At 28.1% G+C, this 18,008-nt stretch overlaps 2 protein-coding genes across 2 annotated transcripts in view; one reads left to right on the forward strand and one right to left on the reverse strand.

Moving 5' to 3' along the window:
• Positions 1–18,008, forward strand: part of Dip-lambda (Dpr-interacting protein lambda) — a 135,762-nt gene that overhangs the window by 73,694 nt on the left and 44,060 nt on the right. The window lies entirely within an intron of this gene.
• LOC141538226 (uncharacterized) lies at positions 7,908–9,783 on the reverse strand. Its single transcript, XM_074259604.1, has 6 exons — positions 9,702–9,783; positions 8,839–8,957; positions 8,603–8,757; positions 8,354–8,527; positions 8,063–8,185; positions 7,908–7,980 (listed from the first exon to the last, which is right to left on the reverse strand). The coding sequence occupies exons 1-6, from the start codon at positions 9,781–9,783 to the stop codon at positions 7,908–7,910; spliced, it is 726 nt and encodes a 241-aa protein (XP_074115705.1).

Consider the following 18,008-nt stretch of genomic DNA (forward strand, 5'->3'; position numbering starts at 1 on the left):
TTAATTTATTATAATTCATTTGGTTATTTTAAGGGATATCACCGGAGCAATATGATCTGAATTAGGGTAACATTAAATCTAATTTATTGACCGAAATAAATGGGATTTAATTTGGTGAGGTTTAATCATGGGTTGCTTTAAATGGGATTTATTCATTTGGAGTTTTTTTTACTAGGGAGTTAGATTCAACTAGATCTAATTGATTAGAGGGTTCAATTGATATTGAATAGCAAGTAATTGGAATTATTTATGGGGAGCTTTTGGATTTAGTTTATCCGAAATGGTTGATAACGATTACAGATCAGCTGTGAAATTAAAAAATTTTAAGTCCTTTGCGTTCAAGGTAGTAGTTAATCTAGATCTGAATAATTGAATTTAATTATTAGATCTAAACAAATGCTCTAATTGTGAAATTCTAACAGCTAGATCTTATTATGCGATCTTAACAATAACGTCTAACTAATGAATTAAAACAATCAGATCTAATTAATGGATTTGAAAAATGAGATCTAAACAATTGGACTCAATCAGGAGATTCAAACAATTAAATTCAATTCCAAGATCTGAACAATTAAATTCAATTCTAAAATCTTAAACATTAAATTCAATTATAAGATCTGAATAATTAAATTCAATTCTAAGATCTGAACAATTAAATTCAATTCTAAGGTCTGAACAATTAAATTCAATTCTAAGATCTGAACAATTAAATTAAATTCTAAGATCTGAACAATAAAATTCAATTCTACGATCTGAAACATTAAATTCAATTATAAGATCTAAACAACTAGATCTTATCATAAAATCAAAAAAATAATGTTTAACTAATAAAATCAAACAATCAGATCTAATTAGTAGAAGTTGAACGATCTGATAAAATTTTTAAATCTAAACAATTAGATCTAATCAAGATATTTAAACAATCAGATCTTATTATAAGTTTTAAATCATTAGATCTGAACAATCAAATTTTTTATACTATTTTAGTATTAGGTTCTAATTTTCTAGATCTGAAAAATTTACTCAAATCATGAGATCTAACTTAAAGATCTAATCGTCAGATTCAAACAGTAACGTTAAATTATTAAACGAAATCAGATCTATGAAGATTTAAAAAATTAGATATGGACGATTAGATCTTAGAAATTATATTTGAACAGTTAATATTATCTATTTTTTTAAAACAATTCCATCTAATTTCAAGATCTTACTGATATATCTCAACATTCAGATCAAATTTAATAAAATGGTTATTTTTCAGTAAATTTAATTTCTTCCACTTGAATTAATATTAATGCTAAATAATTCGCATTATTCTAACCGATTGACATTGTAGACAATAATAATAGGCAGACTAACAATAACAATCACAATATCAACGACTATAATTTTGAAAAATATGCAAAGCCTATTTGTAGGAACGATTGTTAGATGATGAAGAGACACTGGGAGTCTTTTGTGATTCGGACAATACAGAGCATCAACTGGGTATATCCCATGCTCATCCAGCATCCAGCATCCACTACACACTAAACTGCCAGGGTTTTGCATATATGTTTAACTCCATATATATTCCAATAGATCGTAGTACTGGACATTCGATTCCATACGATTCATGAGTCATGACCGTAGTCGTAGTCTACACTCCTATATCTCTCACTCTACATATTGGCTGCCAACCTGCTTCTATATATATATATATATATATATATATATATATATATATATATATATATATATATATATATATATATACATATATATATATATATATATATATATATATATATATATATATAACATGAAATGCCTGTATATGATCCATCTCCACTTTCCGGGTGCAAAATATCGCTCCCCCGGATGTCGATGCCACAAGCACTCATCCTGTTGAAAATACACAAACACAACAAATATATATACATATATATATATATATATATATATATATATATATATATATATATATATAATCATATATAATCGATATATAACACGTATGACTTCTTTATTTCAAAATATTGAGGTACAGCACCAGATTTTTGTTTGAGAAAAATTTTGTTGTGATATTTGGGATAAAATAAACTGAATTTAGAAATGATTGTAAAAAAATATTATCTTAATATTTTTCAAGTCAGTTTATTTTGGTAATAAGATCTAAACAATTAGATCTGGACAATAAGATCTAAACAATTAGATTTGAGCACTAAGAACTTATCAATTAGATTTGAACAATAAAATCTAGACAATTCCAGTTAACTTTTAGATCTAGACAATTACATTTGACTATTAGATCTGCTTAATAAGATCTGAACAATAAGATCTAGACAATTACATTCGATTATTAGATCTAGATAAAATTTGATTTATGTATCGAATATTTAATCAGATTTGAACAACAAGATGTATCTATTAGATACAACCAATAAAATTCATGTAATAGATCTGACTATCAGATCCAACTATTAGATCTGACTAAGTGAATCTGACTTTAATATCTAAACTATTAGATCTAATTATCAGATTATAATAATTAGATCTAAGTATCAGATCTGAACAAGTAGATCCCTAAAGTTAGACTTGGTAATCAGATCTAAACAATTAGATCTTACATTTAAATCCGATTATTAGATTCAAATAATCAGATCAGATTTTTCTAACTAGGAAATTAGATTAACCTATTAAAAAATTATCCTCATTTTTTCCCATCATTTAATTTTCAAATTTAAATCCCGAAAAAATTCTTACAGAATTTTTTTTTATCTTTTCGGAAAATCTACTCCAAAATAATTCTTGTATCAATAAATCCATTCAATACTGATAATTTTTCCACTTAAAATCACACCTCCATAAAATACAACAAACCATCATATCTCTGTATTAATTATTAATACCGAATGGAAACAATACAAAATAATTATAATATTGACAAACGATAAATAATTCAGTGAACGGTAAAGTTTTCGGGGTTGAAAAAGCAGAAGTTGTGTTGATAGGCGAGCGTGCCGCGGGCAGAAGGCACAAATATACAAATATCTCTTCTGATATAATTTACTATATAAATTTATATATTTATATATATATGAAAGGCTGACTGGGACGGCCTATCAACGGATGAACCTACAAACCAGTAGTACGAGCGTAGCTGGTGGACGGCCTATGGAAAACTATCTGCTTCCAGTGTGGCATAACAATAAATCCGATAACTACGTGACTGAACTCTAAATGTTTCAATAGCGGTTGCACTGCCCGTTTTTTTTTTTTTTTTTTTAATTATTATTATTATTTTATATTTTACTTTTTATTTTATTCCTTTTTTACTATTTATTTCACGGATTTTTCCATGACTCACGTCAATTGGCTTGGCAGCTACGTTTGTCAATACCATACATATATATATATATATATATATATATATATATATATATATATATATATATATATATATATATATATATATATATATATATATATACCACTTCTCTCAGTCTCATTCTGTTTTATTATTATTATTATTTAAAAATTTTTTATTTTTTTATCCTTCTCGCTTCATCATTGACTTTAGCTCGCTCTCGTAAAATTTATTTTTTTATTTTTCTACCTTTCTTTTATCGGTCATATATATATATATATATATATATATATATATATATATATATATATATATATATGACGAAAAAAAGTCTGCAAGCACGTTCTCAGCACGCGGACCAAATAGACTTCCGTTTCTCGCGGTAATATCAAGTGTCTACGATCTATCGGAACGGAAACGCTTGATTTTTCAAGAAAAATTATGTGGAAAATTGCTTTTTCCCCAACATATATATATATATATATATATATATATATATATATATATATATATATATATATATATATATATATATATATATATATATATATATATATTGATCTATGTGCAGAAGGATCTTGTATGCTTTATGTTTGTTATTAAAGTTGTAATAAATGATGAGTAGAAATTAGTTTTTCTTTGAATTGGATTAATGGTAATAATAAATATAATGGATTAAATAATTAAAAAAACAAAACTAAAAGAAGAAAATAATACGAATGAAAATCGAGTGATTGAAAAAATGTATTTTATTGAAAAAAAGCGTGGAGTGCTTTTGAAGATATTTTAATAATGACTTTTGTTAAATTGCACTATACTTTCTTAAATATTGGAGTTTTTAAAGATATAAACTCATCCCGATGTTACACTCATCAAGAGCTTTCATTTGAGTACCCACATACATTTCTGATATATTTTTCATATATACATATATATAAATATATAAAATATATGAAAAATTGATGTGGGTATTCAAATGAAAGGTCTCAATGAGTGTAATATCGCGGTGAGCTTAGAGCTTTAAAAATGTCAGTAGTTCACGAGATACAAGGTCATTTCTCAATTATGTATCTGGAGATATTTTTAAATGCAGCCTAAATATCTTTTTATAATAAATTAACTATCGGTGAAAATTATATAAAACCTTGAAAAGGTGCAAATTCAAATCAAGACCTTTGCAATGACACTAAATTTCACTAAAAAAATCGATTTTATCTAATGAATATCGCGCTCGGCACTACCGTGTTTTCGGATATAAAAAAGCTTAAATCCTGAAGATCCTAATCAGGATACAAGGACAAACTTATTAAATAATTGTATTGTTATCGGTCCTCAATAAGTGTACAAAGTTTTTATTTAATCCAACGTTTTAAAGTGCCTGAAAATCGAGTTCAAAGATTTCGTTACATTCATAGACATATAGATACAGACAAAGCTAATAAAACCGTGTTAAAAATAGAAATGTTGGAAAATTTTGTTACTCAGCGTATAAAACTTTCGACGGCTTGAGTTTCATAAAATTGTTCGCACACAGAGAGCAGTGAATTTTAATCCAAATTCACTCCATTACTTTAGTTATAATCCTTCGAAAATGGAAACTTTAGTTCAATGAATTTTTTTATAAAAATAATGTCGGAAATATTGTGGTTTTTTTTTTTTTTTCCGAAAAAAGGGAAATTTTATTTGTCTGATTATGAAGTCTTCTTTTCGAAATTAATTAATCAGTTCAAATTTAAAATCTAAAATTTATCTGTGTTAAAATAACTACAATATAATTTTCGTTGAATAAATTTAAATTTTAATAACAATAAATAATTTTTTCTTTTAAAAAAACGACGTTCCGACAGAGAAGATTAAGAGTATAAAATATGAATGCAACGTATGTAAATATTGGATAAAAAAACTGAAAGTTTTTTAGCTTAGATAGATTTATAATTGTATTCTTTCATTAAATTTTGTTTTATTCCGCGTAGTTTCTTGTAAGCATTTGTCGAGTGAGCAGAATCCGACTCAACTCCTAGAATGCTTAATCTTTTTCTCGACTGCGATCTCTCTTGTCGTGTTTCATACGGCTTAAATCCTTCTGTTCTCTGTTGTATAATTCTCATAATCTCGACTAAATTCTCGAGCTGAAAAAAATTATCTTATTACGTCTACCGCTCTCGTTTAAAGTCTTTCTTCAAAGACTTACGCTTCCAAATGCCACTGCATACACTCGTACTTATCCTCTTTTTCGCGTTTTTTAAACACCTGAGCCGTGTAATCTTGATTAAATATATATTAACAATTCTATTGTCTATGAAAATTTGACTTAAAGTTCATTGCTCATTTCAAATTATGAATAAAAATTATAATTCATACTTAAAAACTAGAAAATAACAATTTGGACTATTTTTCAAGATTATATCTTAAAATAAATTAGATCATAGTTTAAATATAACAATTAGATCTAAAAGCTCGCCTCAAACAATTACATTTAATTTTTAAGACATGATAACTAGATCTGAATGTTAAGATCCATTAATTAGATCTTAAACATAATTTTAATACTTTATATCGAATATTTAGATTAAATTAATTTTTTCATTGTTTTCATGCAATATTTAAATCTAAAAAATCAGATCTAACATTAAGATCTGACCGTTGAAATTAATTAATTAGATCTTAAAACTATATCAATTATTTAAATCTCCCGTTTAGTTGTAATTGGTCGGAGCTTGTCGTTTTAAAGCAATAATTAGATCTGTTTGTTGAGATCCAATATTCAGATCTAATTGTGTAGATCTTGTTGTTTTAATCTAAAAGTTAGATCTAATTTTTTAAATCCAAAAGACAGATCTAATCCTGTAGATCCATTAATTTTATCTCATGATTAAGATCTAATGATTAGATCAGATCGTTCAGATCTAGGTCAGATATTATTGTTGACGTAACTATTTAGATCTTGTTATTCAATCCAATTATTTTGATCTAACATTTAGATCTTAATTATTAGATCCAATTAACAGATCTGATTGTGTAAATCTATTAATTCGATCTTATGACTAGATCTAATTGTTAAAATCTAAAAATTGAGATCTAATAATTAAATCAGATCGTTCAGATCTTAATTAGATAATATTGTTGATATTATCATTTAGACCTTGTTATTCAATCTAATTGTTTTGATCTAATATTCAGATCTTATTTGTTAGATCCAATTAACAGATTTGATTGTGTAGATCCATTAATGAGATCTTATCATTAATTTTAATTGTTGAGATCTGATATTCAAATCCAATAGCTTTAATTCAATAAGTAGATTTAATTTTTTTAGTCCAATATTTGTATATTATTTTTCAGATCGTATAATTAGATTAAATTTTTTGGATCTCATGATAAAAGATCTTAAAGTTGAGATCCAATAACTGAATCTAATTTTAAAGATCTTATGATTAGATCTAATTGTTGAAACCTAAATATTCAGATCTGATAATTAGATCAGGATTTTCAGATCTGAATCAGATCTTATTACTCAATTCAATTGTTTAGATCCGATATTCAGATCTAATTTTCTCCTCCGACATTTAAATATAATTGTTCAGATCTAATTATTAAAATCCAAACATTGAGATCTAATAAGTAGATCAGATCGTTCAGATCTGAATTAGATATTAATGTTGACGTTATTATTTAAATCTTGTCATTTAATTCAATTATTCTGATCTAATTTTTATAATCTAACTATTTAAATTGAATAATTCGATTTTATTATTTGACTCTGATTATTCAGATCCAATAATGAGATCTGTAATCTCCATAAAATTCGTTCTATTCCTGAAAATAACAGCAAATGCCTCTGCAACAACCAGCCTTAAAATTACCATTAAACGTTAAATAAACGAACTGTCTATGAACGATGTGAAATATATATAAATTTACTTCCGTAGACTGAACAAAAATTCGCTTCACGTGCCACATTCCACACGAGTGGACAAAAAAATCTGGTAGTTATTTTCGTGACGCAGCATATTCTTATATACCTTATAAGCGTTACTTTATAAGCTCCACAATTGATTCACTCTTTTATTTCCATCTCCCTCAATTCTACTCCGCTCTATTTTATTCCATTTTATTCTGTATCTGTACATTATATATCACACATCACACATCACACTACACCCGCTGCATCACTAATACCACATAGTAATAACGCGTATTATCGTGTCTTCACATTCACATATGTTTTTATTATTATTATTATTATTATTATTATTATTATTATTATTATATTAAATACGTCGCACCATAGACTTATCATTCATCAGAATTTACTTTCGGATTTTTCCACCCGACTTTTCTTTCAAAGAAGGGAATAACTGCTGGGATAAGTGAAAAAAGCAATCTAGACGTACGTGTTCAAAGATTTTTCTGAAACATTAATAAATTATATTTTCTACTTCAAAAAATTCATATCATTTTCTTAGAAATTTATTTATTTCTATACCAACTAATTAATTTGACTTATAAAATAATTTATTTACAAGTAATATTGCAAATTTAATAAATATAATTTTATTTATTCGTCATATTGGTCTTCACGTCGTCGAGATAAATATCTGACCATTTTGAAACACGAAAATTTCTTGTTTCTGCAAAAATTAAAATTTGAATTTTAAATTTTCCCACCAAAAACGCTTAATTTCCCCAACGAGGATTTTAAGCATTACTTACCGAAAAATATCTTTGAACTTTTTTTTAGAGCACCTGGACCACGAATTCAGACCCTCGGTCTCGAAAATTTGCATTATAAATCCGGATTCGCATCCTACTTCTTCATCAAATGGAATTCCAAATCTAAATAAATATATAAAAAAATGGTAATTCGAAAAAAATTTAAAAAAAATTCTAAAAACCCCGAATGAGAATCGAACCCGGATCTTTCATTACGCGTCAAGCGAACGTCTAGTTAAACTACCCAAAAAATTTTTTTCAGTCACTTCAGTTGATTTTTAATAAATTTACCCGCTTGCAATAGTTCTAGCTATGACAAATCCAAAATTTTCATTGTCATAAGAAATTCCTCCAGGAATAACAAATGGCTGCCGCCAATTAGAAAAGCGGCATCTGAATGGATTCATTATGCCTCCAATTGAGTAGAAGTTGCTCATGGAGTGATCATCGTTGATTAAAAGCGATCTGTAGGGACAAGTATTAAAAACAATTAGTTTGTTTTATTTGTATAGTTAATACAAAAAAATAAAAATTACTAACCGTGACATATAAAAAAAAATATCGCAGTCAAAACTTTCAAATTGGTCGGTATTGTTATTAACCCAGGTTTGAATTTTATTTAATGTAGAGTTGAAAGGATAGAAGTAACCTTCCCTATCTTCTATTTCGATAGGCTGTTCGAACATAATAGGATGCTGAAATAGAAAATAGATATCAAAGTAACGATATTGTAAGATGTATTACGTTGATAAAGTTAGTTGACTACATTTATTTACGTATAAACTTAGTGGATAAGGTTTTCGGCGCTCGTGTGTCAGCGCACACGCTCTGCTCGTTGCGTCAACCTCACTCATAGCCGAAACCCCGATCCACTCAGTTACATAATATACTATTGCTTTAGATTGTAAATAACAATTAATATCACATTTATAAAAAATATCTCGCTTTTATTCGATTGATTTGCGTGATAGATTACACTTAACCATTAAATCTAAACAATCCAAAAGCTGTCATGTTAGTTAAACAGACTGTTAATAGATGGCGCCTTCTATAGCCTTTCAACATACTTAAATATATTCTCAACAGATGCCGCTGCATTTTTTTAATAAAAAATTTTTTTATTCATTTTTTTAACAAAAAAATTTTTTTCAATTTTTTGGATATTTTTCGTCAATAGAGGAAAGTCCGAGCTTTATCATGGGATTTTAGTTTTTAAGGTTGATAAATAATTGAAAGAAATCTAGCCGTATGAAAAAAAAAAAAAGAAACACTTTTGAGCAATAAGATATTTATATGATATATGATTCTGCGTTAGTATAAAATATCGAGAATTTTTAGTGTAATATTAAATCCTTCGTCTTTTAGACGCGGAATTTCATTATACAAAAAACTGTAAAAAATTTTCTTTTTGATAAATTCTGTGATAGAAATTAACTTTGGTTACAATAGTAATTTTCGACGGGGAAAAATTCTTTTTGTAGGTTTAATAAAAAATTTAATAATAGTTCTTGTAAGCAAAAAAATGTAAAAGTAGATTTTTATCGAAGATGGATTATTTACAATAAAATTTTAGCGTAAGCCCGATTTTAAAAAGTTTTTTAGTGGATTTTCACAGTCGGAATGGTGGATCAGTACTTACCGTCGGTAAAACAATTCCAGTGAGTAACAATTTTACCTTTGGCCATCTTAATGTATGAAAATACTTGTCCACACTGTCCCATTTTTTTATTACATAATTGTAGAGTTCCGTCAGGTTATTTCGGTGGGCTTCGTACAGTTTGTAATCAAGTAGCACAAAAATTTTTAAGAGTAACGTTTCTGAAAGTGAATTAAGACTTCATTGATTCAAAAAGAGTAAAAAAAAAAATTTTTTTTTCAATTTATTATTGTAAGACACGGTAGTGCGTTGTGCCAAGCTCGTGTTTGGCCATATAAAGGTCTGCCTTATCGACTGTTGAATTTTTTGATACTCACTCGATCCTAATCGAAAACTGTTGTAATATTTGCTTGACAACGAAGGTTTTAATAACTAAAAACGAAACATCAACAAAGTATCAAATAAAAGATTGCATTAAATAAATTTTTTCTACTTACTCCTGAAAAATGAGCGACTTTAATAAAATTACTTCTCGCATAATTGATGTGATAAATCCGAGTATCGGAATTTATTAAAACGCCTTCATTTATTAGATTGTTTATCTAAAAAAAAAACCACAAACGTTAGGAATGCGGATTAACCTAGTTTGCGAAGGGTCAGAGGTTTGCGCCCGCCTTTAGTTATTTAATACACTTCAATATTTTTTTTTTCTCATTTTAATAATATGAACTCATGGAAAGTATGAATTTTTAAATCGTGATTTAATTATCACTGAAATATTGTTACCTCGTGACACTTGGCATTGCAAATTAAAATTAATAATGCAGCGACTTTCATTAAATTGATCACCATCTCAACGTTTTTAGTATTAAAACGTAACGTAATTTCATACGAGATTGAATTATCTGAGAATTCGACGTCTTACAATTCTATAAGGACGTTACACTTATAAATTAATAGAGATTGTGTATTTTTTTTTAACTCGAAACTTTGATAGCATTGAAGATTAAAAAACTATTAAACTTGATGACTCAATTCTTACTTAAGTTATTTATAAGAAAAAGATAACGTTTGGCTCTTTTAATTAAATTATTAATTGAATAACACTTTAATTCGTAACAATTAATAGTAATTAAAACTTCAATATAAATTAAAAAATAAAAATTCCGAACGGCTGTTTTCGAACTCGAATTTAATTAGAAAAAAAAACCATCGCTAAATTTATAAAAAAATATTTTTAATTGATTACTTTCTATTTTTACATAAAAAAGTCATTTTAATGGCTTACACGAAAAGAACAAGATGACACTGGATATCATCCCAGATTATACTCAATGATATCTGTGGTGATAAAAATTGCATATAGTAGCCAGAAAAATCTGAATTATACTCATTATAATCTGAATTATACTCATTATAATCTGGATTATACTCATTATAATCTGGATTATACTGCGTAATATCTGGATTATACTCATTGTAATCTAGATTATAATCATTATAATCTGGATTATACTCATTATAATCTGGATTATAGTCATTATAATACAGATTATACTCATTATAATCTGGATTATGGTCATTATAATCTGGATTATACTAGCTACTATGTAAAAAAAATTTTCGCCCAATATAATCTAGGATGATATCCAGAGTCATCTTGTTCTTTCCGTAACAAATAAATTATGACAAAAAAAAAATTGACATTTAAAAATTTTTAAAAACTACAAATACAATTTTTGAAAAAAATTTATTTGTTAAAAAAAATTAAAAAATCGTCAAATGACAGCTAACTTTAATGTCATTAATATTTAATCGTGAAAAAATTTTCTTTATAATAAAATCGGCGCTCAATTATGAAATGAAATAAATTAAATAATTTTTAAAATCTAAAAACTCTAAAAAAATCAAAACTAATTTAAACTCCATAAAATAACTAATAAATTTAAAGCTACTTTTCATGTCAAACAAAGTAAATAATATTCCTAGTACGAAGGAAAGAAAATAAAACAAGGTATTTTCTAGGCCTTTGATGATCAAAATCAACAAAACTCACATCAATAAATTCACCCATCAAAAGAACTTTTACAATTTCAATAAAAGAAGACTTTTTATTCACCGACAAGTCACTAAAATCCAACAAAAGCTATCTTTATCATCTACTTCATATTCTCACACCCCTTTCTATTATTACTTATTCATCCAACCCCACTAAAAATTCCTCGAATTATAAAACTCTCTCATTTTGCAACAAGTGCTACGTCATTAACCGGTTCCAGTGCTTTCATCTTTATATTTTTCGCCTCATAAATATCAAAAGTGTCTTAAAAGATTCTCCAACAAAATTCTTCTCTAAAATCCAAATATTTTATTTATAATTCAATTTACCATAAAAATTTCAACGTGTTTGAGGAACTGGGTCGCGTGAAAATTTTTCATAAAAACACAAGTTAACCCCTTGAGTTACTTGAAAAAACAACTTTCCATAAACTTTAAATTTAAATAAATTTTCTATCTTTATTTTTTCTCTTTTTCTCTTCACTTTATCTCTCAATTTTTTTTTTTTTTTTGCTCGCCCTAATCTCTCATTCTCACTTTTCTCATTCTTCACCGAACTAGATTGATCAGACTGGGAAGAGAAGGAGTGAAAGGTGAATTGGAAAATGAATTTAAAAGGCCAGTGAAAATACCAGCGCCTGAAAAGTTCGGCCAATGAACAATGAGCATTTTTTGGTGGAAGTACCGCTACAGAAAATTCGATTCAAGGAAATTTTATGATACCTTACACTAGTAGTAACTCCCACTTTTATATATATGTGCTTAACATCAACACACATACGAATTTATAGAATACGAAATCTCACAAAATGCGCGTCGATCGTTCCCTTCGAAATCGGTACCGTTCTGCACCACTGTATACATGTATATATGAGAAAAAGTAAAGCCACTCCTTATTTCTCACCCTTATCCACCTCCAACACCTTCTTAGTCTGCTCAACTGGCTTTTCTACGATATCCTAACTCTTTTTTGCAGCGTTAGCAGACATATACATTTTAAGAGCGACCTATAAAAAAAAAATAAAATAAAAAAAACTAAGAAAAATTCAGTTATGTACTTTCCCCACTAGATTTACTTTTATTCCACCTAAACTTTTATTTGTTTGACTCCTGCTGGCTCTTCTGTTGAAAGGTTTGCAGTTGTGTATTTGCTCCCGATATACACTCGCTAAATTACCAGAGTACCTGTCGAACTATTCTTAGTTATGTCATCTACAAATCTATTTTCCTCTAAAGAGGAAAAATTTTTATTTCGGAATTTTTATTTCAGAAGGGGAACGTGGACTCCAGTCCTTAGTTTCTAAACTTTAACATGTTTTCTAATCATCATATATATTTTATTCCTCAAAGGTATTTTTTTTTTTTTTTTTTTTTTTTTTTTCATACGACTAGATCTCTTTCAATTATTTGTCAATCTTAAAAACTAAAATACCATGATAAAGCTCAGGTTTTTCTCTGCTGACAAAAAATATCCAAAAAATTGAAAAAAATTTTTTTGTTAAAAAAATTAATAAAAAAAAATTTTTTGTTAAAAAAATTGAAAAAAATTTTTTTGTTAAAAAAATTAATAAAAAAAATTTTTTTATCAAGAAATTTCACTTATTATAACAAAATTAATTCTCTTGCTTTAAGAAATACGTATCTTGATCCAAGAAAATTTATTTAAGCTAAGAAAATCTTCTTGTTTTAAGAAAATTCAGCCTCTTGCTCTAAAAAATTTAGTTCTTGATAGAAGTAAATTTTCATTAATATTTTTATTGATTAATTAACATGTCAAATAAGAAGATCAAATAATATTGAATCATTTTCTTTTCATTCAATATGTATAATTGCACGCTAAAATAATATAAAATAGGTATCAAATATTCAAGAGAAAAATTTTCTCAAGGTGAGAAAATTTTTTTTTCAGCTAAAGTAGGTCGCACTGCTTCCCTAAAGTATCTAAAAATCTTGATCAAATCTAAAAATTTATTATATCAAGTATTTATGATAATTTAAATGAAGAAAAAAATTCCTTCGACCAAAAATAGAATTTCAATTTTCTTGAGCCAAGAATTTCGTTTTCCAGTCAAGAAATTTTTCTTTGTGTCTATAAAAAAAGTATATTAGCGCTCTTTTTATGGATAATTTTATTTTCTACAAGAAAGCACTCTTATATTTTTGATATTTTGGCCAGAATTTTGATTTAAAGCTTGTGAGAGAATACTGAATGTATTTTGTGAAAGAAAATATAAAAAAGTAGAAATTTTCGCCAAAATATCAAAAAATGTGATGAAAATAAAAAATTTTTCTTTCTTCTGAAATTAATTTATTGAAATACAATATTTCCCAAAGTTATAAATCCAAACCTTTCCTCGACATTTTTCTACAATCTTCATTAATTTCAAATAAATTTTTTTCACGAAGATTGATCGAGCCTTCGGAGTCTGGCGCCCAATAAAAGGACTAATCCAGCCGAAGATGGCTATCGCTGAACGCGTAACCTGTCAAATACTTTACTTTCTATTCAAACAAAGAAAATTCCCAATTGAATTAACAGAAGTGTCAAACAATAAATTAGAGTTTACAGTGAAACAATTGAGAGATTAAGCATAAATGAATGTCATTGAATTAGAGGTGGGATTTAGTTATCGAGTTACTAATTTTGTGCATATCCATAGAAACAGGAGTCGGTATTGAAAGTTCTGACTCGACTAGGTCTAGACTAAACTCGAGTTGAGATTCTCGACTTAAAACTCTAAACTATGGAGTCCAGAGGGAAGTTCTATCCCGAGGATGAAGTAGAGGGTAGTTTTGGCTCTTGATCCAAACCCGAGGAAGCGAAAAGCGAGATGCCAGCAGAGTACAGAGTATATACATACATACATGCACCAGAGAACATAACCCAAGATAGATAGAGAGGTCGTCTAGATCTCGGAACGTGGTCTCGAGGAGTCGAGAGATACTACCTGACCTAAAGGATCTCCCGATAGTATATAAGGCATTGTGAGTTGTGAATGGTTGGCTGTACGTGGCCAGACAACAGGGCCAATCATTTTGGTATTGTTGAATCCACTAAACGAACCTATTTATTGCCTTTATATATTGAGATTTATCTTTATTAGTGGGATTGTCGGACAATAATTCCAGAAGCTCCTATTTTGAAAATCGCCAAGTGCTTCTCTATTGATATGTAATTATTTCCCGGGTTATCAACAAGATTCTCCCTTATTTTCTGATAAGCTTCGTTGAATTAGTTTCGCTAATCTGCTCGGAGATAAGGGAAAGAAATCCAACTTGGATACGTTTGTGTTTTATTGAAGATACTCTCCTGATTAAATGGACATTGATTTTCGGAAAAAAGATGACGGGTTTTAGTGAACTTTTAGCGGAACGCTTTTTTCCCCTTTGAAGGAAAGAAATTTTTGTTACATTTTATTGTAAGTTTGAAACTGCAATGCTTTTTAATTATTAATACTATTTTTAATTTTTTTAATTTCACTTTAGAAAAATAAAAATAATCTACTGTAGACTATAAGAACAAAATTTAAAAATAATTTTAATAAGTTTATTACAAATAAACTACAAGAAATCTATTTTATTTTATGGTTGATCAAAAAACACTAAATTTATCCAACCGCTTAGCCGAAAAAAATTAATTTTAATTAAACATAACAATGTTAAGCTGCAATTTTCAATATTTTACTTCTCATAAGGCAGATAAAGAGATTAAAACAATTCATTGAGTTAAGAATTTATTTTGTCAAAAGTTATTGGGTTTGTCCCTTCACAAAAATTCGAAAATTGACACTATAAGTCATTAAATTTTTTTTTTTTTTTTTTTTTTTTTTTTTTTTTTTTAAATAGCAAGTAATCCATTAAAAAAATTGTTGATAAATTCAGCGATGATTTTTCTTCACATTAGTGTATTTTTTTTTATTATTTATATAAGGATAAGTTAAAAAAAAAAACTTATTTTAGAAAAAAGATATTTATTTTATTTACAATTATATTTTAAAGCTCGTTTAAATTTTCCCGCGGTTAATATTTTTTTTTCTTACGAATTGAACGCCCTCTTTCGTCTTAAAAAGTGAACCATAAAAAAATAACCAATTAAAGACTATATTATCTTTGGTCAGCCAGCCGAAAAAAATTAATTATACTGAATAAAAATTTTTTTTAGATAGTAGCTAGTATAATCCAGATCATAATGAGTATAATCCAGATTATAATGAGTATAATCTGTATTATAATGAGTATAATCCAGATAATAATGAGTATAATCTAGATTTTTCTAGCTACTATCTAAAAAATTTTTCACCGCAAACATCATTGAGTATAATCTGGGATGATATTCAGTATCATCTTGTTTTTTCCGTGTAAACCATTAAAATGACTTTTTTATGTAAAAATAAAAAGTAATCAATTAAAAAAAATTTTTGATAAGTTCAGCGATGTTTTTTCTTTCTAATTGAGTCTCTAAAAAATCTAATGATTTTTCTAATAGAGTCTTTTTTGCATCATTTATAAGTACAATATGACCCGCTCTTAAAGCAGGCAATAACAAATAAATCATACATTTTACCAAAATGTTATTATGTCCATTAATTAACCCTGTAAAGCTCCCTAGTAGAATCCAAATCAAAAAATTCTTAATTAAACCCCAGAAATACCCCATAAAAATTCCCGTAAAACCTAATTGCGCTCAACAAAAAACATCAACCGTCACAACTGAATTATCCTCCCTAATCCCGCAATCTAAAGCCCTTAAGCCACCCAGCTCTCTTTACTGGAGGATGTAGAGTATCCAGTAAAGTCTAGGACTCAAATCACCCTACTTATTTCCCTTCGGTTAGCTCCCTTACGTTTCTCCAAAATAAGAAAAAAAAATAAACCAGTAAAAGGGCAAAAATCTTGACGAATATTGTGCTTTTAAGCTGGAAACTGGAAGCTGCGCGAATAACTCGAAATTCACGGGTATTTTTTACATCTTTCAACCCTTTGCCCTTTTATTTGAGGCTATAACTATATATAGCTGGGGCGGATATGTGGAGCATAAATACCAGCAGTATTTTGTATCGTAGTTTCAACACACTACGTCCAACATGTACTGAAATCCAACGATCGTGGATGGTATATAGATGGTACATGCTGAAGTCTGGAAGCTAGAAAATGCTAAGCTACGCGGTACTGGAACGTCCGGTATGCCAGCGGTATTGCACAAAATTGCCGCACTCTGTTCGTGTCATTCCACGTCTTTCTACCAACGCAATTCTCAACATCCAGAATACACCCACACTGGTCTCGCTGATATCTGTAAGCTTTCGTTGCTTTTCCTGGAAATGCCTAAGAAAGCATCAGTTTCAGGCGAAACTATAAGATCTGACTCGCTGTTACATCTCAATAGTGTTGGTGCTAGTAATTCTGGAGAAACCTCAATTGCAAAGATGTAATGTGATGTGTTGGGCGAGAGCTTTATAGACAATTAGATTTAATGGAAATGTTTGGGGATGACTAAATTATTCGCTGGTGTTGAACACTAATTTGTTGCATTGCATCGGTGGAAATAAAGAGCTTGTTCTAAAAAATAAAGAATTTTTTTTAAATATAATTATTTAATGACTGCAACTTATTATTAGTCGAAATATTAACAAAGAGATAGTTTAATGAGTGCTTTAAGCCTTTAGTCGATCAAATCGAAGGTTAGTTTGTTAGTAAAAGCTGTTTTGCTGAAACTATGCCCGCTGACGCCCAACGCTACCGTTCTTAGTTTCTAAACTTTAACATGTTTTCTAATCATCATATATATCTTATTCCTCAAAGGTATTTTTTTTTCATACGGCTGGATCTCTTTCAATTATTTATCAATCTTAAAAACTAAAATCCCATGATAAAACTCAGGCTTTCCTCTATTGACGAAAAATATCCAAAAAATTGAAAAAAATTTTTTTGTTAAAAAAATGAATAAAAAAACTTTTTATTAAAAAAATGCAGCGGCATCTGTTGAGAATATATTTAAGTATGTTGAAAGGCTATAGAAGGCGCCATCTATTAACAGTCTGTTTAACTAACATGACAGCTTTTGGATTGTTTAGATTTAATGGTTAAGTGTAATCTATCACGCAAATCAATCGAATAAAAACGAGATATTTTTTATAAAAGTGATATTAATTGTTATTTACAATCTAAAGCAATAGTATATTATGTAACTGAGTGGATCGGGGTTTCGGCTATGAGTGAGGTTGACGCAACGAGCAGAGCGTGTGCGCTGACACACGAGCGCCGAAAACCTTATCCACTCAGTTTATATGT

Source organism: Cotesia typhae, unplaced genomic scaffold, assembly GCF_013202065.1.
Source record: "Cotesia typhae breed Kobodo isofemale line unplaced genomic scaffold, CoteBio_Ctyphae contig_20, whole genome shotgun sequence".
NCBI classification, from domain to species: domain Eukaryota; kingdom Metazoa; phylum Arthropoda; class Insecta; order Hymenoptera; family Braconidae; genus Cotesia; species Cotesia typhae.

Coding starts and splice junctions, on each gene's coding strand:
- LOC141538226 (XM_074259604.1), bottom strand. CDS start 9,783: ATGGGACAGTGTGGACAAGTATTTTCATACATTAAGATGGCCAAAGGT. Junction 8,758..8,838: donor CTTATCCACTAAGTTTATAC/GTAAATAAATGT, acceptor TTTCTATTTCAG/CATCCTATTATGTTCGAACA. Junction 8,186..8,353: donor GCTAGAACTATTGCAAGCGG/GTAAATTTATTA, acceptor ATATTTATTTAG/ATTTGGAATTCCATTTGATG.